Below are 22490 nucleotides of genomic sequence, written 5' to 3'. Positions count from 1 at the left end.
TGTGTAGCTATGTTTTTTAATGCCGGTAACCTTTGAAAGAGATATGAAAAGCCATCTGCTTAATTACTGCCAAATACGCTCTGCCCCACGGGCTCTGAATCTGGAGCAGATATGTCCTGTTGGCTTTCAGCTCTAAGCTAGAGCTGAGCTCTATTGTGTTATTCCATGGGGGAGATTGAATGGGAAAGGGAATCACCACTGGGAAAATGCTGTTACTTACCCATGGGTAATTGATTACTTCTTCTGTGTATGAGCAAATTGCTGAGGAACGGATTGTACTCCTTGAAGAACAATAGCCATCTCTTAACATAATAGTGCATGCTCAGGGCATCTATAATAATGTCAGAAGAAGCAGACATGTTCTCCATGCTCTGTGTCACTTTGTGATTTTAGTTTTTCTCCCTTTGCTTTGGTTTGGCTGGCGTGCTAGATAATCTAAGAATTTAAGAAGGTTAGAGCAAGAAATGGTACCTAGACTTCATCTCTTAATTTATACTCTGCCTTATTCCACAAGAATTTATATCAACTTAGAATTCCTACAGTTCAGCCTACTTATTACTTAAGAGATCAGGAGACGGATTCTCTTGGAAGTGATTTCCCCCAAATCCCACAGCTAGTTTAATGGTAGTTCTAGAACTGAAACTGCCTCTGTCTCTTTAATGAAGTGAGTGATCATTGCATTTTTAAAAATAACTATGTTAAGTACAGACTATTTTCCAGGCAATGTGTTTGCCGTAGATGATGTAATAGAGAGTAGGAAGGACATGAGTTCTGTCCTTGGAGTGCTTACCATTTGAGGGGAAGACAGATTTGAAGCAGGTGTGCATACAAATCAGTTAGGTACATTTTGAAAGAAAACGGATTTATGATCATTGACAGGTGCTGTGAGCATATAGTAGAGGTCCTGGAAAGCTTGTTTCAGGAGATGACATTTATGGTGAGCTATGAAGGAGAAATAGGAAAAACTCAGACAAAAGATTTGGGCATGAAGCATGCAGAGCAGAAGAGAAGATGAGAGAAGGCCATGAGGTGGATGGAGCTTGGCTCAGCTGAGAAATGGAGAGGAGGCCTGTGTAACTGGGTTGGATCAGAGTGAGGAAGAGAAGGGAGAACCAGAAAAGGCCAGAGGTGGGAGCTGGGGCCAGATTGCTCAAGGCCTTATAGCCTCCCTAACAATTTTGAACTTGATCCTAAGTGCAGTAAGGAGCCATAGGAGGATTTTAAGCAGGAGAAAGAAATATAATCAGATTTATGTTTTAGAACCATAATAACTGCTGGGTGAAGAATGGGTTGAACAGAGGATGAAGAGTGTAAGTAGGGAGACCAAATAGGATGTTCTTAAATATATTAATTCAGGTGAGAAATGATGATCACTTGTACTAGGATAGGATGGAAAGAGGTGCAAAGATTCAAGATACGTTTTGAAGGTAGGATCAATAAGACTTCTTGATGGATTAGGTATACAATTGAGCAGTGAGAGGTTTCAAGAATGACTTTTAGGTTCCTAGTTAAACAACTGGGTGAATACTGTTGATATTTACTAAGGTGAAGAGGAAGTTGACTGTGGAACCCTCTGGGAACTGAGCGGGATAAAGAGCTTTATTTTATTTGAGATGCATCTAAGACATCTAGTGGAGATGTAAAGTGGGAGTTGGATATGCAGATCCTAGGCTCAGAAAAAGATCCAGGCTAACTGTGAATTTGGAAGGCATCAATATATAGTCTTTGAACTCAAGGGAATAATTCATGTAGTTGAGGTTATTGAACTCACACTGGAGGAGAAGGATGGGTGGGGTATAAATTTTAAAAAGAAAGGCATTTCAGGTAAAGGCAGTGATATGATTAAAGCCTCAAAGTAGGAAAGACATCGACTGATGGGTCTTTTTCCAATTGGTGAGACATAAAAAATAAAATGGGATAAAATAGATTTGAGTGCCCTCCTAAGTCAGATAGTGGCTGTCCTATGTACACCGGACAAGAGATCTGTGAACAGTCTTAAATCTTTGCACACCAGTAAGAAGCTTCTTTGGTTTATATTGTGAAACCTAAAGTCAAACTTCACATAAATCTTGAGATAACTATTTTGGTTGTGTGTCACGAATGAACAGTAAAGGATAGATTTCCCACAGAACCACTGCTTACCTACCATTTGCTAGTAACATAGTGGAAATAGCCCAAATCACCAGAACTAGTATTCTAGGAGCTGTGCTGTGCCTGTCCTCCTGGTAATGAAGTTTTAGCTCCCACCTCCTCTGCTCCAATTAGACTCCTTCTCACACAGTCCGCCCATGCGGGGACTGTCATATACATCCCATCATCCTTCATCTGGCAGAACAAATTTAGAAGGCAAATGAGGAGGCTGGGAACCTTTCCAGTTCAAAGAACAAAATGCTCCAGACATTAATGGGGCCTAGAGGTTGCACACCCCATATGAAAAATTTATACTCCTCGGTGTTGAAAGAGTTGATGCCTTTCCAAAAGTATCCTCTGCAGCACCTGACTTACTAAGCAGAAGTTGGCCAACTTCTAGCATCATCACTCTTTGTCACTAATAATTGTATCTTAGTATCCCTTGAGTAATACATCTGTTTTTGTACCTAATGGCTTTGCATGCTCAAAACCAGTGTATATTTACTTTTTTTTTTTTAATTCTGTGGTGCTGTGAGTGCATTTTCAACTGAGAACTTAGGAAGTGATTCTAATTTGAGCCAAGAACTTAGCGTTTACCGTGTACTGATACTGCCTTTTACTGTGTACTGATTCTGCCTGTTTTAACATCCACAGAAATGAAGATGCAGTCAGTCAGATGGCCGTTACTCCTTTTCCATTACCATCAAGTTCCCCATCTTCTACTGAGGTAAGATGACTCCTAATTAGCTTAGTGAATGAATTACATGGATTTTCAGTATCTGGTATTCCAAACTCAGAATTTATTAGCTAGGGTATTTCCCTAATTAAAATAGGAAGTATTTGAGGCACTGATTATAAAGTAATATAACAATGTTAAACAAACACATTCGAACTTAACCACATGAGTACTGCCTTCCTCAAAGTTCCTTAAGGTTCATTCTAGATATGCAATTTGTCCTAACTAGGCATTTCAGAATTTATTAGAAAATTCTCTTTTTTAATGACTGAATCGTACCTTTCTTTATGGTTTAAAAACACTTTAATACTATGATTGCTGGTGTCTTTAAACATTTTCATCTATTGGTGAAGAAATTACTAGTACAACAAGATTGCTAACATAGTAATATGCTTCTAGAGATGGTTGGATAGATAGATGGGTAGCTGGCTATATAAATAATCAGCTGAGGGATTCCCAGCTGAGGAACATTACATTCTCTTCTCATTTTTTACTTATTAAATTATTTTTAATTCCCTAAAATACGCATTTATTATAACTAATCAAACAATGCAGTTATTAGAAAATTTTATTTTCCTTTCCGTACCTCCTCAAGGAAGTTAAGTTTTATTGTTTAGTATCTTTCTATACTTTTTCCTTTGCTTCTATAACAAAAATAAACTATTTGAATAGCGTCTCTTTTAGTAAATATTTGATCATATGATACGTATTCTTTCCATTCAATAAGTATTCGATGAATGCATATTATGCGCCAGGTACTATTTTGGGTATTTAAAGATATAGGCATGAATAAAACAGATAAGTCTCCCTGACATGGTTCGGCTTACCTTCTAATGAGGAAATTAACTAGCAAATGCATAAATAAACTAGGAGAGTTATCAATAGTGTTCAGTGTCTTACAGATAATTAAAATAGGGAATGTGGCTTGGTTATAGGGAAAGCCTCTTGGACAAGGTGAAATTTAAACAAGATCAAAATGATAAGAAGGAGCCAGACATGCAAAAATAAGGGGGAAGAGCTTTCTCTGCAGAAAGGACAAAAATAGCTCTCAAGCAAGAATAAGCTCGGGGCGCATATTGGGAGCCCTGGAGAGTAGTGGGATAAAATGCAAGAGAGAGGGAGGGAATGTGACGTGGGAGGGAGAGAGGAGCTTTGTGAGTCAGAGTAAGAAGTTCAGGTTTTAGTCTGTGTGCAGTAGAAGCCACTGGAAGGTTTTTAACAGGGGAGTGAGGTGACCTGATAATATAGTCTACCAGGTGGAGAATGGACTAAAGGAAGGTAAAAGTAATACACCAGACGGCAGAAGCCCAGGCAAGACCTGATTGTGGTTAGATGAGGTTTTGGGGTTGGAAGCAAAGAAAAGTGAGCTGATGATTCTTGATGTTTTGGATGTTGAATCAGACTTGATTAAATGTGGGAGCCGAAGGGAACTAGAGAATCGTGGATAGACCTAGATTTTTGGCTTGAGCAACTAGGTAGATGGTGGTGCCATTTACATTTAGGCAGAAATTAAGAGGTCATTGTAGACTGGTTAAGTTTGAGGTGCATATTATGCATTCTTCTGGAATAGATTCTATACATTAAAAAGAGAAAAGGTGCTTTATTTTGCTTAATCTAATAGTCATATTTAATATGCTGTATTATATATTTTTTCCAATTGACAGACATTCAGATTACTTTCCAATTTTTTGCCAGTAAAAGAATACCAAAATAAACATACATGTGTGATGTGCGCACCTGCACACATGTGTATGTCAATCATTTGGTACTGGTGCTTTTATTTCTATAGCGTAGATTTCCCCAATGTACAATTGCTGAGGCAAAAAGTACACAAGTTCAAAATTTTAATCTGTATTTACTAGTTACTATCAGAAAAGACTGTAGTGATATTGACTCCCCACTGATAGCCATTTAGCCACAGCTTTGCTGGCACTGGGTATTTTCATTCTAACTGAGACCAGAGTAGGCAGTTAGCAGTGGTGGAAATGAGGGGCCCCAGAGGGGTGCTACTTCAGTTCAAATCCTAGCACAACCATACACCAGGCATGTGAACTTGGATAGTTACAGTAACTTCTGTCCCCACTTATCTGTAGGGAGATAACAATAGTTCCTACTGTAGGGAGATAACAATAGTTCCTACTTCGTAAGGTTGTTAAGATTAAATGAGAGAGGGAGAGGAGAAGATATCTATATCTATCTATCTAGATCTAGCTATTTTGTGCCAGGCACATGGTAGCTACCCAATAAGTGTTAGTACTTAATTCCTAATTCTTTTGCGTTTATAGAATTTCATATAAATCCTTTTTGTTTTGGATGGGTGGGGGTCAGTATTTTAGAATAATTTTTTCTACAGTACTCTTAGTTATGAATGTTCCCATCAAAATAGCATCCGCTTGGAACTGAACTTTTCTTTCATTGCCCATATTTTTTCTCAGTGCAGTGAGCAACAAAACTAGCCTAGCATCGAATTGTAAGTCTGCTATGAGATCCCACTTTTGTGTTTTAGAGTGAGTAAAGGTGTAGTGTTGGTGTCAACATTTAGTTTGAGAAGACCATTTCTGGGGTCCTGTTTGGTTTCTTTTGTTTACTTTCTGTCAGGAATGACTTCTAATATTAACTGTGTATTTTCTCTAGTTTATACCCAGCCAGCTGGTTTCTGCTGTCTTCCTGCTGACAGGACAGCAACTTAGAAAAGGATGATCGAATATAGTATCTACTGTGTCCACTATCTTGGCTGCATTGTCCCAAGTCCTATTTACATCCATACCTCTGAGAGACAGTATTTTTATTACCGCTTTACAGAAGAGACTGGGGTCTAGAGCGGCTATGTAGCATACGCATATGCCCAGAGGCAGTTGTGTTATTCAGCATTACAGTGTATTAACGTGCTGTGCGCTCCACATACATCTGTTGATTTTCCCCCTTATGCCTTTGTTCCTATTGTTTCTTCCACTTGGGTTGCCTCCCCACTTCCTCTTTGTTAATTCATAACCACTAAGTCCATGGACAGTTGCTTTTTGGAAGCCTCCTCCAAGTTTTCTATGACTCAAAATGAATAAAATAATGTATACAGATTAATAAGGGTAGCGCCTGAAATATAAGTGCTCAAAAATGTGAGATACTATTCTTATGACCAACTTCATCCTACACTGTTCCCTTTAATAACCTTTACTCTCTTCATAGTTAAATAATACTCATGATTCATTTAAAAAGTGAAAATTGCCCTTTGTCCTTTATGTGATATCACTTGGGCCTATAGAAAAAGAGGGACCCATTTCTAAATGGGGTTATCAACTAGGATTCTGTCACTTTTCCTTCCCTCGTTATCTCCATGTTTTAATAATGTAGGACTGTAAACACCACACTAAATTGTATGCTTTTATAGGGCCAGACTTACTGTCCTCCTGACCACTGAGTCCTCAGTGCTTAGCATATAGTACTTGCTTAATAAATACTTGTGGAATAAGTGAATGGCTTTTCTGCTGTATCCTTGATGCTTCATTTTACTGTTGCATACTTACTTCTTATTGATTCAGTTCATTCTGCCATTATTTACCAAATACCTGCTTTGCAAAACATAAAAAGATTAATTGCACATAGTCTTTACCCTCAAGAGCTTGTAGTCTTATAGGGGAAATAAGACATGTATGTTACTAAAACAAGGTGTCCTAAGAGATAAAGCTTTAGGAGGAGTTCACAGAAGTTCACAGAAACTAGAAGTTTCCTAGTAGGAGAACAGCTACTTCTGATGGATATATTGTATTTTAAAATATGAATATGGTTAGATAAGAATGTAGGAATAGCACAAACAAAAGCACAGAAGTAAGAAAAATCTGGGTGTGGAATGGGGAGAAGAATATAATGGGTATGTGAAAGAGAGTAATAGAAGATGGGGTTGGAAAAATAAATTGAGGTCAAATGAGAGAGTCTTGAATTTAGATCTCGGAAGGTTTGGATGTCACGCATTAGGCACTTGGAGCTGTTGAAGGCATTTTGAATAATGAAATTGTGTGATCAGGGCTCTACTTCACGTAGATTAGTGTAATAGCAAAGTCAAAAATGTCTTGAAGTTGGAAACCCAATTAGGAAGTTACTGCTATGGTATCTCCTGAGAGGTATGAGGGCTCAAGTATACTTGGGAGGCAAGATATTTATTCCATTACTCGACAAGGCAGGCTGAATCTTTTAGAATATCTTTATAGAAGTAAGAACGTTCATTTTTTTCTTTTTTCAGAAGTTGTGCTTTTTTGAATACTAAGTGAAATGGAGCAGGCCTCATACAGAATGGAGAGGTTGATTACCCAAGGATTCCTATTAGCATAATTTCCATTTTATCTTTACTTGTGCATTGCCTTTCTGGAATTCTGAATAGCCTTGAAGATATGCTGATAATTGGGAGTAGGAGAAAGAAATTTAATTTGTCACATCAAGTAAACATGACTTTGCAGAAAGAAATATTTGTGAACTTAGGCTGGCAATGAAACTAATAAATCATTTTGTGGGGTTTTTTTTTTTTTTTTGGGGGGGGGTGTTGGTTTCGCCGGCCTCTCACTGCTGTGGCCTCTCCCATTGTGTGCTCCGGATGCGCAGGCTCAGTGGCCATGGCTCACGGGCCCAGCTGCTCCATGGCATGTGGGATCTTCCCGTACCGGGGCACGAACCCGTGTCCCCTGCATCGGCAGGCGGACTCTCAACCACTGCGCCACCAGGGAAGCCCCATTTTGTGGTTTTTTGAAGAGAGTGTTGGTTTTACGACATATGGGGATGACAAAATTTAAACCAACATAAGTTTTATTTTGAAAAAGAATTTTCAATTATGTCAGAGAGGTATAGTTGCTGGGGTTTTTTTGTTATTAATTTTGCTTAGTAAAATCTTAAAAGGAAAACAGTTGTATTTACTCTTTTGTCATGTTAAATGAGGAGAGAGGGTAGGGAACAACACTATGGAATGTTTATCTGATCAGAAGTGTTTTTCCAAACCACAATAACATCCTTAACTAATTTAACTTTTATTGATAGCCTACTCTCAAGTAAAACATAAATTCCTACTGTCAACGTTCTCACTGTCTAGTTGGAGAAAACTATAGACAAATACTGGGTATGAAAAAAATAAAGTAGTACAAAAATAAAATAAAATTTATTATCACTTTATGTTGAAGATGTTGGAGGAACCCAGCAGAGGAAGTTTAAAACTTTCAGAGGGTTTGGAAGAGACTTCTCAGTAGGGATTGAGTAGCATTTCTTATCAGTCCTTTTGTGGGGGAGAAGGGGGTAAAGTCTGTGTTAAATGTACAATCATGAGCCATGCCTTTTCCTTTCATTACCTGTAAAGCATAATTCACTGTGGAATGTACTGACCACAGTCTTCATGAGGAAAGGTCGTTCTCTTTGAGCAGCCTTGGCTGAGCTGGCAGCTTTGGACAGGTGGTTTGAAGATCAGCAACAGAGGAAGGGAACCCAGCCATCCAGATTAGCTGAATCATCTTGGGTGTCAGTGGGCCACCGTCCATCAGCCAGATGGTCTTCAAACCACCATGATGCAATTGTGCTTTGGAAATCATGCCTGCTGACCTGTTTTTCCCTTTCCATCTGACTGATTCCTGTTTTTTAAGCTTCTAGTCAGCAGGGTATTTTATATATATGAGCCATTCTGTTCTCAGAACAGAACCCACATTGTTTTTGTTCTGTGCTTCATTTAAGCATGAAAACTCTTTTATAAACCTTGGCTCTCCTAGGAAAGTAAATACTTTATCGCTAACCTCTTTCAAGTCCAACTTCCTTTTTACCTGACTCTTCTCTCCATCTAGATTTTGACCTTAAACCCTCCTTATGGAGCTATCTCAGACTAAACAAGTAACTAAAAACAGAAGAAATGCTTTAGAAGGGTCTCAAGGTACAGTTAAAAAGAGCATCAACTTTGAAATGAGACAGACCTAGGATGAATATAAAAATGAATCAGACCAAGGAGATGAATGAGGCTCAGATGGCAGTGTCAGGCACCTTTCCATCTCATCAGGGAGATCAATTCTGTACATACATAATTAGGATACAAATGAGATGATGTATGTGACATAAGGAATTCAGGTAAACTGTTAGGTAAGCTTAGAGGAAGAAGAGACATCTTCCAGCTAAGAAGAAGCAAAGGATTTATGGAGTAAGGGGCATTTGAGACATGGCTTCGTATGATAAATTCTGTGGATGTAGATGTAAAGGGTATTCTTTTTTTGTTTTTATTCAAATCTTAAAGGATATGTAGATCATGTGCAACCTAGACTGCCTTCCCCATGTTTTCTTAAATTTTCTAAGTTAAAGCGTCACCAGCTCTTTTCTTTCCCACTTTTGTATTCATTTTATAAAGACCAAGAAGATCTCATCTCTTTTACTCACTTTGCTGAGAACTGTAAAGACTTCTCTGATTTTTTAAACATCACTTTCCTTTCCCCAAGGAGACATATATTTAATTAGATGAATGGCATCAGCTAACCACCATCCTGGTGAAAAATCTCCTCTCATCTGGGACAGAGGAGTTGGCCATTTGCAGTGTTACTAGAGAAGCCACCTGTGGATTTGTTTTACAATCCAGTGCTACAGTTACAAGCATTGTTTCCATTATATCCTCCAGTTAGATAGCATAGCCTCCCCAGGGTCTCTTCAGGGCTTCCCACAGCTTACAGAACTAGACACACAAAGTAATCAAGGCATTAAAGGTTTTTCATCTATTATATACTGATTTTTAAAAGTATAATTTGTTTCTTCAGAATTTTTCTGTCTCTAGAACTTACCCACTGTCTAAAACACTGAAAATCTATATATTTTCAAGCTTTGTTTTTTAACTTCGGCATGTTTATATTATATGGTAATTTCTTGATTACCCAAAATTCATGGAGAGGAGGATGTATCTACTGAAATTTTCTGGTTAACAAATGCTAAAATGCTTTTTGTTAAAACCATGGTCTAATGACAGTGATTTTTTTTTTTTAAGATTATGAATCCTGTCTTCCATAAGATTAGTTACCAACACTGAGTACTGAAAAGAAAAAATAAGAGAGAAACAAGAGAATCATTTACTTAGGGCCTGGAGCATAGTTACCAAGAGCATGGCCTTTAATGGTACTCTTACCTAGCTGTGAATCCTGGATCCGCCTCTTACTGGCTAGGAGTTCTTTAACACGTTATTTTAAATGTATCATTTTTATCATCCTTGAATTGAGATCACAGTGGTACACACTTATTTAGCCTTTTTATGGTGACTACATGAAACAGGTCATGGACAAAGAACCTGTCTCAACAAAAAGCTAGAAACAAAATTAACTGTACCTAGTGTTGTGCTGATAGACATTTTACATGTTAGTGCATTAATCTTCAAGGCAACCTGATGGGGTAGTATTTTTAATTTGATATTTTTATCTGTACTTTAAAAACAAGCACAAGTTGACCCTTGTAAAACATGGTTTAAACTGTATGGAACCACCTATATGCAGATTTCTTTCAATAGTAAATACTATAGTACTACCCAATCTGCGGTTGGATGCCAAGGGACCACAGATACAGAGGGCCAACTATAAATTATACACAGATTTTCAACTGTGGGGAGGATCTGTGCCCCTAATCCTCACATTAGGGTCAACTGTACTCAGATTTAGAAAGTAATTTGCAGAAAATCTCATAATTCTAGTTCTAATGTCAAAGTTGAGATTTGAGTTCAGATTTGACCAATTCTAAAGCCCATGCTACTTATTTTCTTGGATTTTTTTCCTTTTAGATATTTCTCATGTCTCTCCTTTATTGTTTTTAACATGCAGTAGTACACACTAATTCTTCTATAATTGAACAATGTAGAAATAACTAATGCAAAAATTCCCTAATCCCTTGTCCTACTCTCCAGAAGTATGCAACTTAAAAAGTTTGTTCTATGTGCTTGCACATATTTTCCCTGCATTTATATCTACATGATGTATGGGGCTTTTTTCTGAAAAGATTGTGCTAATTTACATTTTTCAATGGTGTGTAAAAATTCCTGTTTCCCTACAACGTTATTAATACTGAATGTTCTCTTTCTATTCTCTTATCCATTTGATAGGTGAAAAAATGCTGTATCTTTGCTTTAATTTGCACTTCTTAAATTACCAGATTGAATGTCTCAAAATCAAAACCATTTCTCTACTAACAACCCCACCTGAATTTGTACTAATCCCAGATGGTGGTGTTTTAAAATAAAAATCCATATAAATACAATGCAAATACTCCATTTATTATCCTTATTCTCCTCTATGTGTCCTCAGAAAGCAAAGAAAGTAACTATAATATATAATATATCATAATTCAATTGAGGAGATGCCTAATGTGTTTTAGAATTTTAATGTGGCTTATTATTACCAGATGTCTCATTTACATTAAATAAATATTTTTAGGAATCTGCAGGAAAAAAGTCATCAAGAAAGCAAGTACTGCATTTATTGGTTCAGCCAGTATTTATCAAGTGTTTTCCATGTGCCAGGCAGGGTGCTAGGTACCTGAGTTTCACAAATAAACAAGATAAACATAGTCTCCCATCAAACAGTTTAACCTTGTGCAGAAGATAAACAAACGTCTGAGAAAGTTTTGGCTGGAGGGAACAGAGCAGCTAACTCAGACTGACTGAAAAAAACAGTAGGTAGATTAGCTCTCCTCAGAAGATTGCTAAGAATAAGGCTGGGCTTCAGGTTTGGTTGGTCCAGTGGCCCCATTTTGTCATCAGAGAACCAGTTCTTCCATCTCTGCCTTTGCTCTGTCATTCACAGGCTGCTTTCCTTCTGGTTGTGGGATGGCTGCCCATGGCTATTTGCACTTCATGCTCTCTTGTTAACTTCGGAGGTATGGGGACTTCTTGTGGTTCTTTTAAGATCTACGAAGGACCTTTCCAGAAGTCTCCAGCAAACCTCTCTTGGTGTCTCATTGACCGGAACTGGATCACGTACCCATTCCTGACAAAATCATTGGCAAAAAGAATAAGATTAGCCTTAAGGCAATCAGGCCTTCTCTTGGGGCAGAGAGTAGGGATCAGCTTTCTCTAAGGTGTATCTCTGAGCAACAGGTTATTGTAGGTACCATTATAAAAAAAAAAAAAAAAGCCCTACTGGAAAGGAAGAAAAGAAGAAACAATATCCACTACAACAATAAAACAAGCAACTCTGATTGAGTATCTGTACTACAGTTCAAGCCAGTGCGAGTGAAGAATGACATCTTTGCCGTTTTCTTTTTAATGTCTCATAGGATCAGAGTGGCACCAGCGAGGAAGACAGCAGCCTCGAAGCTTGTATCAAACAATTGCCTAAAAGTGAAAGCTCCAAACTGGTGAGAATACTGGGTGTTTCATCCAATGTTCTTTTTAGGGATGAACTGTATATATTTTGGATCAGTTGTGTTTGCTTCTCTAGGAATCTTGATCTCTGAGACAGGGGAAGCTATTCCATATAGCAAATGACCCAAAGAACAGTGTATTCTCCTACTTTCTTCATATTTGAATTGTGCTGTCTGGGACTAAAGAAGCAATCTCTTTTAAATCTTGTTTAATATTGGGTTTCTTTAAGGCTAGGGTGGTGCTGAATTAGTTCTAGAGGCACGAAAAGAGATGTTAAATGGATTCCTGTGTTCATAATAAAAGATACTTAAACTTACCCAAGGGCTAGAGCGTTAGGAGAGAGGCAGTTTTAGAGAACTCTTCCTCCTTATGTGTCCTAACGTTTCATATCTTGTTATTTAATATTTATGGAACTTTTACTGGGTACCGCGTGCTATCCTGTGTTCTACATTCATTTTCTGATCCTCATGGCTGTAGGTGGCGATATTTTTCTTTTACGTGTGCGGAAACTGAAGGCTTGCTTAGAGATGTTAACTAACTTGCGAAAGGCCACTCACTAGTATGTTCTAGACCTGGAGATTGATCTCATTCGGTCTGACTCCCAAGCCTTTGCTCATAATCTACCTTTCTGTTTTGCAGCCTAGAACTTCCAGGGTTAGACTGCAAGTGCTAGAAAGAAATGTGGGCTTTTTTTCCCCCTCTGTTTCAAAATATCTTATGAGTCTCAAAGAATTAATCACTTAGGTGGGTCACTGTGATTTTATGACAGCACAGAGTTGTTCATTTTACTTCAGGGAGTTTGAAAAATCATCTATTTATCTTCTTTCAACTTTTATATATATCAGGGCTGGCTTAGATTCCATATCCTAGAAAATGAACTGATTCTTTCAGGCTGAAGGAAAAGGACATTTCAGCAAGAGTGGAAATTATAATGGTCCGCTCTTACACAAACCCTATGTGAGGCATCAAGAATAGTGGGACCAACAGATTATGACCATTGTTCTTGAACAAGACGTGCCAGAGTTACACTGTTCCCTTTCCAAAAGACAAACTGCATCTTTGCACTGAAGAGGAATGAGGAACATCAACGAATTTCAAACTCCAGCTCCTTCGTTCATTTAAAAATACTACTGAGACTTCCCTGTTGGCGCAGTGGTTAAGAATCTGCCTGCCAATGCAGTGGACGCGGGTTCGAGCCCTGGTCCGGGAAGATCCCACATGCCGCGGAGCAACTAAGCCCGTGCGCCACAACTACTGAGCCTGCGCTTTAGAGCCCGCGAGCCACAACTACTGAGCCCACGTGCTGCAACTGCTGAAGCCCACACGCCTAGAGCCCATGCTCCGCAACAAGGGATGCCACCGCAATGAGAAGCCCGCACACTGCAACGAAGAGTAGCCCCCGCTCGCTGCAACTAGAAAAGCCCAAGCGCAGCAATGAAGACCCAACGCAGCCAAAAATAAATAAATTAATTAATTTTTTAAAAAAAATTTAAAAAACCCTACTAACTGGTTCTTTTTGGCACTGTTTCTCCAAAGATAGATTAAGGAAAAATCTTTTAAAGCAACAGGGCTTTGCAAGTAGAGGCCCCTGATTTCATCCACAGAGGAAATGGTAAAAAGAGTGAGAACGCTCCCCTGCTTGTTGGGAGAGGCAGGTAGTCCCACAGAGGCTCACTTATAGGCTGCAGGCAAAAGCCACCCATCATCCACCCTCTGTTCCCAAGAAAGCAACACCAGTGATGGGGCTCCAAGTGCCAAAATAATTGAAGAGCCCTACCCTCAGGCAGAGGACCTGAAAGACTAAGGATAATTTTTAGATTCTTTCATACTGCATTTTAATAAGAATAAAAGCTTCCCCAAACCCATTGACTGGTATTTTTCTTTCTCACCTCCCCCCCCACCTCCTTCTCTTTGTGGTATTCTACAATTTCTTTGTCACCATTTCCAATAGAATATCCATGGTCTAGTCAACTGAGGAAAGATAGCCAAATTTGAACAACTTTTATAGCATAAATATAAATATAAGTGGCCTAGCATTGCTTAAGAGTGTGTCTAACTTGAGCAAGTTAGACCTCACCAAGCCTCAGTTTATTCATCTGAAGGATGGGAGTAACCAGGATGTTATGAGAAACAAATAGGCAATAAAGTATAAACATGTAGTAGAGTATAAGGTACATAGTTGGTGCTTAGCAAGTTCATGCATTAATTCAGAAAATATTTGCCAAATGCCACTATGTTCCAGGCACTGGAGATACAAAAGTGAACAAAATGAACCAGAATGCGTGCCTTCATGGAGACTCATTCATGGGTAGATGGGGGAAGGGAGATAGATAATGCATAAATTAGCAAATTATATTAAATCATGAAACTGCTGTTCTTGAGGGTAAAAATTTCATCTGGCTCAACCTAACATATTCATTATTGTCTCATCATAAAGTACAGTTGACCCTTGAAAAATGCATTGGTTAGGGATGCTGACCTTCTGCACAGTGGAAAATCCATGTATAGCTTGTAAGGCCCCCTGTGTTCTGGGTTCCTCCACATCCACGGCTCCAACCAACCTCAGATGGCAGATTGTGTAGTATTATTGTATTTACTATTGAAAAAACTCCGTGTGTAAGTGGACCCACATGGTTCAAACCAATGTAGTTCAAGGGTCAACTGTATTAATAACAGTTCCCCATCACTAGTCATCATTTGCTTGTTTCTGTTGTGAGACTGGCACCAGCTCCCCTGCATTGCTGCACCATTCTACGATGGTTGCTGGATGCACCTCGTCAGAGGACAGCATGTGATCTGTATGGGCCTTGACTCCTGTTACCTTAGTTTATGTCCGTTGGAAACAGTAAGCTCTAACCCTTTAAAGGTTGAATTTCTTGCTTCCTGTGGGAGCATATATCTCATCAGACACTGCTGGCCCCTACAGGAGAGACCAGGAGGAAAACACAGGTCTTGCTCTTAAGCAGCTTACCCTCAAGCATCAGTGAGGATAACAGAATTTGTACCTGGAAAATCAGACCAGGCAGAAGTGTATTAAAGAGAGAGAAAAAAAATGTTACAGGAGTTCAAAAGTGAAAGGAAAACCATCTCGTTCAGGGATTAGGGATGGTTTCTTAGACTCTTGGCCTTTAAGGTGAACCTTTAAAGATGGGAAGGCGATTGACTACTGCGGGGTTCACCAGGTGAATCAAACAGTGTGGGTGATGTACAGTGTGCAAAGTTGTTGAGCAGTAGAATCACAGAACTGAAGGGACTATATGCTATGAATTATAGATTAACGTATTCATCTTTTTATGTTCGGTGCTCAATAAATGTCTCCTTAACTACATGGATACACATATATACAAGGTGCTACCTATGAGAAACTATACTCCAAAGGGCTATTAAAGTGCTTCTCCAAGATTACCTGTTTTCCGAGCTAAGACTAAGCCATGAGTCTACATATATTCCAGTGCTTATTTCCACTATCCAGTGATGATTGGCTTTCGTCCATATCTCAGTAGTCCCCAGATTCACAGCCAAGGAGTTTATAATAACTTCAGTAGATATTAGATTTCTCTAAAATATTTTTTAAAAGGAGAATGACTTGTTTTTAGACAACTGATCAGGTGATGGTTGGTGAAGCATAGATTCCAATTGTGAGAGACTGGAGACAGGGAAGTGTCTGGAATCTATTTCAGAAGTCTAGGTGAGAGCCTGTTAAGACTGTTTTTTAAGCCTTTTGAAAGGAACTTAAAAAAAAGTTTTGCACAGAGCTTCGCAGTTTGCAAAACTGCCTCATCTATTATCTCGTTAGCTTAAATATTTTAATATCTATTTTTTCTAACATGATATTAGTTCATGATTTTATTCAATTTTATCCCCAAAATAACCCTATGTAAGAAGTAGGGCAGGAGTTATTTAATCACTGACTTACAGATGAGATCTTAAGCTGCTTAGTGAAAGACCACAAAACTAGAAATTAGAAGAGCTGCACCTCATCCTGAAGGGTCCTTGTCTCCCTGGTATCTTGACATAGAAGAGCATGAATCCCTAAAATAAGTATTTTAATCTTTTGGGTATAAACCTGTGTTTTTATCATGTTGGGGATATCTGTGTTAATATAATACACTCTTTGGGGGCAGTATAGCTAAATTATTAAGAGTGCAAAGATTGGAGCCATTCTACTTAGATTCAAATCCTGGTTCCACCATTTACTAGCCATACAACCTTAGGCAAACAGCTTAACCTCTCTGTGCCTCAGTTTTTGCATCTGTAAAATGGGAGAAAGAAACAAAGGGTTATTGTGAGAGAAAGGAGTTAATAACTATAAAGTACTAGGTAGAACCATGCCAGAGTACCCGGAATGACTGTGTAAGGGGGAGCTGTTGTTAATGATGATGATGTTATGCTGATTAAAGCATTAAGCGTCAGCCAGGTGAGGATTAGCTGTTCTGAGTGAAGCATTACGTGTAACTTGGAAAACTGAAGTGAATTTTTTCAGACCCCAAAATGCAACTGCTGATAAGAGATAGCATCTATTGAACGCCTGTGTGCCAGGCATTATTCTAACATCATTCACATAACAATCGTATGAAGTTAGTACTAGTATCATCTCCATTTAAGAGATGAGGAAACTGGGATACTGAAATGTTAAGTTGCCTAAATAATCACCTGGTGAAGCCAGGATTCAGGTCCATGCACTGTGAGGCTAGAGGCTGCACTCTAAACCACTATGCAGTACTGCTTCTCGGAGAGGTACAGGTATAGAACAAAACTGAAGTCAAGGGACAGCAAGAGAGTTACACTGGGATCTGAACTTTGTGATTTTCATTCCCTAAACCTTGAACTCCAATATAGAAAATTATAACATAGAAACAGGTAGATACTGAAATTTACCTTTCACATTGGTAAATGAAGTGATATAGACCTCCACACCGGTGTTTCATAAAATGAGGGAAACTAAAACGTTTCAGGAAGCTAACCTGTGCCAGGCATTTTCATACTGATTATCTTATTTAACCCAATGATGCACATGTTTTTAGCCCTACTTTACTGATAAGGTACTGAGGCTAAGAGATGTCAAGTCTGTTCCTAAGGTCTCACAGCTGGTGGGTGCTATGGCTGGGACTCAAACCCAGTTCCCTTTGCCTCTAAACCCCATCTTCTCTTCACTGTGCAGTTCACATAGACAGCCTTTCTTGGAATATCAGAAGTATCACCGTGTGATCTGTTTGTTCAAACAACAGCTATTCATTGAGTATCTCTTGCATGTCAGACAATGTTGTGTACAGGGGATTCAGTGATGAGCAAAACTATTAGCACTTCCTAAAGGGCTTGAGATGTTCAAGGACAGGTGTTCACATCAGCTTGCTGTCTTTAGAAGCTCAGTATTTAGGTGGGGAGGAAGGAGCAAGAGAAGGAAAGGAAGAGATAGTACTGTGTTGTTCCTTTTTTTTTTTTTTTTTTTTCCGGTACGCGGGCCTCTCACTGTTGTGGCCTCTCCCGTTGCGGAGCACAGGCTCCGGACGCGCAGGCTCAGCGGCCATGGCTCACGGGCCCAGCCGCTCCGCGGCATGTGGGATCTTCCCGGACCGGGGCACGAACCCGTGTCCCCTGCATCGGCAGGCGGACTCTCAACCACTGCGCCACCAGGGAAGCCCCTGTGTTGTTCTTATAAATATCTAACCTCTGTTCTTGCTACCACCTTTGGATCTCTAGCCTTGTCTGATTCTATAGTTTTCTGCCTTGATGTAAAACCAATTTATGTTTTCTTTGGTTCTTGTCTGTCTCCTTCTCCATGTTGTTATAGATACTAATAGCCAGTAAAATAATTTCAGAGCTACTAGCTTACAACAAAATAATAAAAGGACAAATAACTCAATTAAAAGATGGGTAGGGATCTGAACAGGCATTTCTCCATACAAATGGCCAATAAGCACATAAAAAGATGGTCAACCTCATTAACCATTAGAGAAATGCACATCAAAACCACAGTGAGGTACCACTTCATACCTGCTAGGAGATTATAGTCAAATACACAGATAATATAAGTGCCGACAAGGATATGGAGAAATTGGAACTCTCATACATTGCTGCTACAGCCAGTTTGGAAAACAGTTTGCAGTTCCTTAAAATATTAACAGAATTACCATATGACCTAGCAGTTTTACTCCTAGGTATATACCCAAGAGAAGTGAAAATACACATCACACAAGAACTTGTAAACAATTGTTTACAGAAGCATTATTAATAATACGCCCCAAATGGAAACAACCTAAATGTCCACCAATGGATGAATGAATAAATAAAATATGGTCTATCCATACAGTAGACTATTATTTAGCAATGAAAGATAAAGAAGTACTGATACCTGATGCTATAAGGATCAAAATCTGCAGCGTGGCTTCACTCCTATTAATAGGGCTATTATTAGGGCTATTATTAGGGCTATTAATAGGGCTATTATTAATAATGCTGCTGTAAACAATTGTTTACAAGTTTTTGTGTGATGTGTATTTTCATTTCTCTTGGGTATATACCTAGCAGTAAAACTGCTGTGTCATACGGTAATTCTGTTAATATGGGCACACTTGCCCAGTTTTACTTCAAATTCTTACATTTAAGCACCATTATTCATAGGGGAAACTGAGAGCCAAATATGTTAATGGAGGTTCCAAATGATTATGTGCACTTTGCACTAGAAGACTTGTTAGGAAATTACTAATAAGCTTGCCACAGACATAACAGCAGAAGTGCTTCAGCCACTCACATGTGTTCTTGTGATTTTAGGTTGCTGTAGATTGTTTAAGACAGCTTATTTTAAAAGTAGAAAAACAGATTTTGTAAGTGCTTGCCATTAACTTGCTACTAAATTCCCAATGTATTGATTGAATCAATAAAAAGTCAGATGTTACCCCCCCAAAAAAAAAACAGAACCAAAATCTATAGAGACAGGAAGTAAATTAGTGGTTGCCTATGGCTGGGGGATAGAAAGTGACCCTAATGGGTACAAGGTTTCTTTCAGAGATTATGAAATGCTCTAAACTTCGATTGTGATGACACTTGTATAATTCTGAATGGTAAAACCATTGTATTGTACACTTTAGATGGATGAATGTTATGATATGTTAATTATATCTCAGTAAAGATGTTTTAAAAAATTACAGGAGGAAGAAGAGGGGAAGACAGAATATAGACAATCCACAAACTGAAACCAAATCAGAAATTTAATTCTAGGTAACCTCTACACTGGAAATTCTGTGATTCTGTTAAAGAACTATAATATGATCCTATGCGAGGAACTTTTAATGTAGTCTCTCCACATTTTGGAATCTTTTTGCAAGTGTTTAATATAATCTGCACTCAAGTAAAAAAAACCCCACTTCTTTGTCCATCACAATTAAAGCTTGACTTTACCTTATAAATTCCTGTGTTCAGCCTGTTGCTACACTCTGTGCTAGTTCCTGGGAAGATGCTACCAAAGGTAAACAGACATAGTCTCGCTTCTTGTGTTGCTTACAGTCTTCATGGGAGAGTGACATCGTGTAATGTTACATATAGCTTGAAATCTCAACTTTGATAAAAGCTAAGAACTAGAGGCGCTTGGTGCTAAGAGAGCACAGAATAGGGGGGTTTGACCTTATCAGGGAGGGCTATCCCAGTGAAAATTGAACTGAGATCTGAAGAAGCTGGCGCTACCCGGCAGTGGGGCAAAGAAGAAACAAAGGAGGGAGCTGGGCAACCTTAGAGCCTCCGGGAGTTTGGGGAACTGAAATTCTGAATGTTCACGGTCGCCAGAACTGGTGAGATGGGAACTAAACTGGAGTGGCTGACAGGGGCCAGGCCACGCTGATGAGATGATCTCTATGCTAAGGGTAGTGGGAAGCCATGGAGGGCTTTCAGAGGTGACTCTAAACTGTAGCTGTAATGTAGCGATCAGGTTGGACAGGGGCCAGAGTGGATACTGATGGGCTGGCTGGGAGTTTACTGTGGCAGAGGCAATGGCAGTCTGCAAGAGATGGCGGTGGCAGGATATATTCTCATATTTTGTCTTTGCAAAAATTATAATGAAATAGACAGCAAGGTAATATACCTGAAAGAAAGAATTTCTTTCTTGCTCCCAGTATGCAAACCTTCTGCCGGACACGTGCTTTAAAGCTTTCGTCTGAACGCAGGTTTGGAGCTATTAAAATGGCAGTTGTTACACCATCTGGGCCTTGAGAACGAGGATCATCCCAAGGCTTGGCCAGCAGCCCAAGATAACCTTGCTAGGAAATGCCCCCAGCAGATGTGCCCGGCATTCTAGCCCCACTCTATGACACCGCTTAGCAACAGTGCATGCAGTCTGTGTATCAAGTGATCCCTGTCATTACAGACCTACTTCGTGTGCAGCAGCCTCAAGAACATTTAGACTTTTCAGAATTTTTCAAAATGTTTAGGTTTTTTCACACGGTCTGCCGTGTTTGTCTTTACTGTTGTCTTTCATTATGAAATGTAATTTCTGACCCTTAGGGCAACGATAGAAAAATGAGAGTATTCCAGTCAGCTCGAGGTGGCATTCAACCTGTAGTTTCTTTGTGGAGATTTTAGAATTTACAGGGTAGCAAGATGCCTGGGGAAGCATGAATTGTTTCTGAATTAACTATCATTAACTTAAACGGGCTGTGACATGGAAATTCACGCGACAGCTGACAGTGCGTTTTACCACTTCAGAGTCCCCACCAGCCAGAATAGCAACATTTTAGGAACACTTTTTACTCTTTCCCTTCATACACTTGATCCACGTAAAGTTTTCAAATGTACCTACTGAAAAATCAGTGTTAAGTGTTACAAATAATACCTGTATCTCCAAATGGTCTGATAGTACTTGCTTTCTCAGATGAAAAAGGCTGTCAGATATAAATCGTGGGCTCTGATATCTGAATGGACATAAACATCCCCTCTGCCGTCACTAGCTCTGACCTAGAAAGTGACTTCTCCTGTCTGCCTTCATCTCTCCACCAAAAAATGGGGGAGGAAGAGACCCTCCTGTTTTCTGTGAAGATGAAGTGTGATTTTGCACGTGAAACTCTTAATAGTGCTTGGAATGCAGTAAGGGCTCAGTAACTGTAGCTATTGTTAACACCAGATTTTGTCTATATAAAATCAACGTGTGCTAGAACTCTCGTTATTCAGCACACATTTCCCGAGAACTTGTGATGTATCAAGCTCTAGGAATGTAAAGATAAATAAGACATCTTTCATCTAGGAGTTCACCACATTAGGTCTAATGCAAAGGTTACAAACTGGTTGTCAGGAGATTTTTACATTAAAAATCCTGGTTTCTATTTTCTACTGAAAACAGACCAGCATTCCAAGCTGCCCCTTTCATCAATTATGTACTTATAGTTTATTTCAGTCCCTACCTTTCCACCATTCTCTAACCCCTGCTTAGAGAATGCCTGCTTCCCCGTCACCTGTAAGTACTTGAGTACCTACATCATCCCCATCACCTGTGTGTACCTGAGGCTGCATCCCAGGTCTACTAGCTGTGGCCATGCAGGTGGGCCTGGCAGAAGGTGAAAGCCGAGCAGTAGACAGGAGCTGGGTGGTGGAGGGCCTTGTGGACCAGGAGAAAGGTCTTTATACCAACAGAAGCCTTTGGAATGGTTTTTAAAGGGGGATTATAATGATGAGATTAGCCTGTTGATAAGATCCTATTGAGCTCCCTGTGAAGAATCTGCTAGCAGATGTCCAAACTAAAGGCAGGGAGTTGAAAAAGCTGCTAGAGGAAATGAGATGAAAGTCGACAGCGGCCTAAACTAGGGGGTCTGTCAGTGAGTGCAGATTTTCAATAAATACAGGAGTTAGAGTTGATAGACTTGATGATTGTGTGAATGTCAAAGTTGAAGAAGAAGCGGGGTGAGGCAAGGATTCTCGGATTACATCATGGGCAGCTGGCTGACTGGTTGGTTGATGCCATTCACTGGTAAAAGAATGAGGAGGAGGGGAATTCCCCGGTGGTCCAATGGTTAGGACTTGGCACTTTCACTGCTGCAGACCTGGGTTCAGTCCCTGGCGAGGGAACTAAGATCCCGCAAGCCACTTGGAGTGGCCAAAACAAAACAAAAAGCGAACAAAAAAAACAGGAGGAAAAGAAGATTTGTGGGGAAAGATGATTTGTTCCTTCTTGTCCACTGAGTTTTAGGTGTCTCTGGAAGACAGGAAACTGTTATTTATTTTATTTTATTTTATTTTATTTATTTATTTATTTTTTTGCGGTATGTGGTGCTCTCACTGTTGTGGCCTCTCCCGTTGTGGAGC

At 39.4% G+C, this 22490-nt stretch overlaps 1 protein-coding gene across 24 annotated transcripts in view; it reads left to right on the top strand.

Moving 5' to 3' along the window:
• The window catches only part of PATJ (PATJ crumbs cell polarity complex component), a 353800-nt gene that overhangs the window by 251993 nt on the left and 79317 nt on the right, over positions 1–22490 (top strand). For 23 of the 24 annotated variants that reach the window (XM_022575833.2, XM_089921641.1, XM_089921673.1 and 20 more), the window contains 2 exons: positions 2785–2857; positions 12119–12199. In XM_022575833.2, coding sequence (XP_022431541.2) covers positions 2785–2857; positions 12119–12199 — 154 coding nt within the window. The remainder of the gene's footprint in view (positions 1–2784; positions 2858–12118; positions 12200–22490) is intronic. The other variant, XM_089921665.1, reaches the window with a different exon arrangement.

Source organism: Delphinapterus leucas, chromosome 1 (genome assembly GCF_059928025.1).
Source record: "Delphinapterus leucas isolate spDelLeu-1000000601 "Yukka" chromosome 1, BTC_Dleu_Yukka2, whole genome shotgun sequence".
NCBI classification, from domain to species: Eukaryota; Metazoa; Chordata; class Mammalia; order Artiodactyla; family Monodontidae; genus Delphinapterus; species Delphinapterus leucas.
This window is presented reverse-complemented; position numbering and strand designations above follow the sequence as displayed.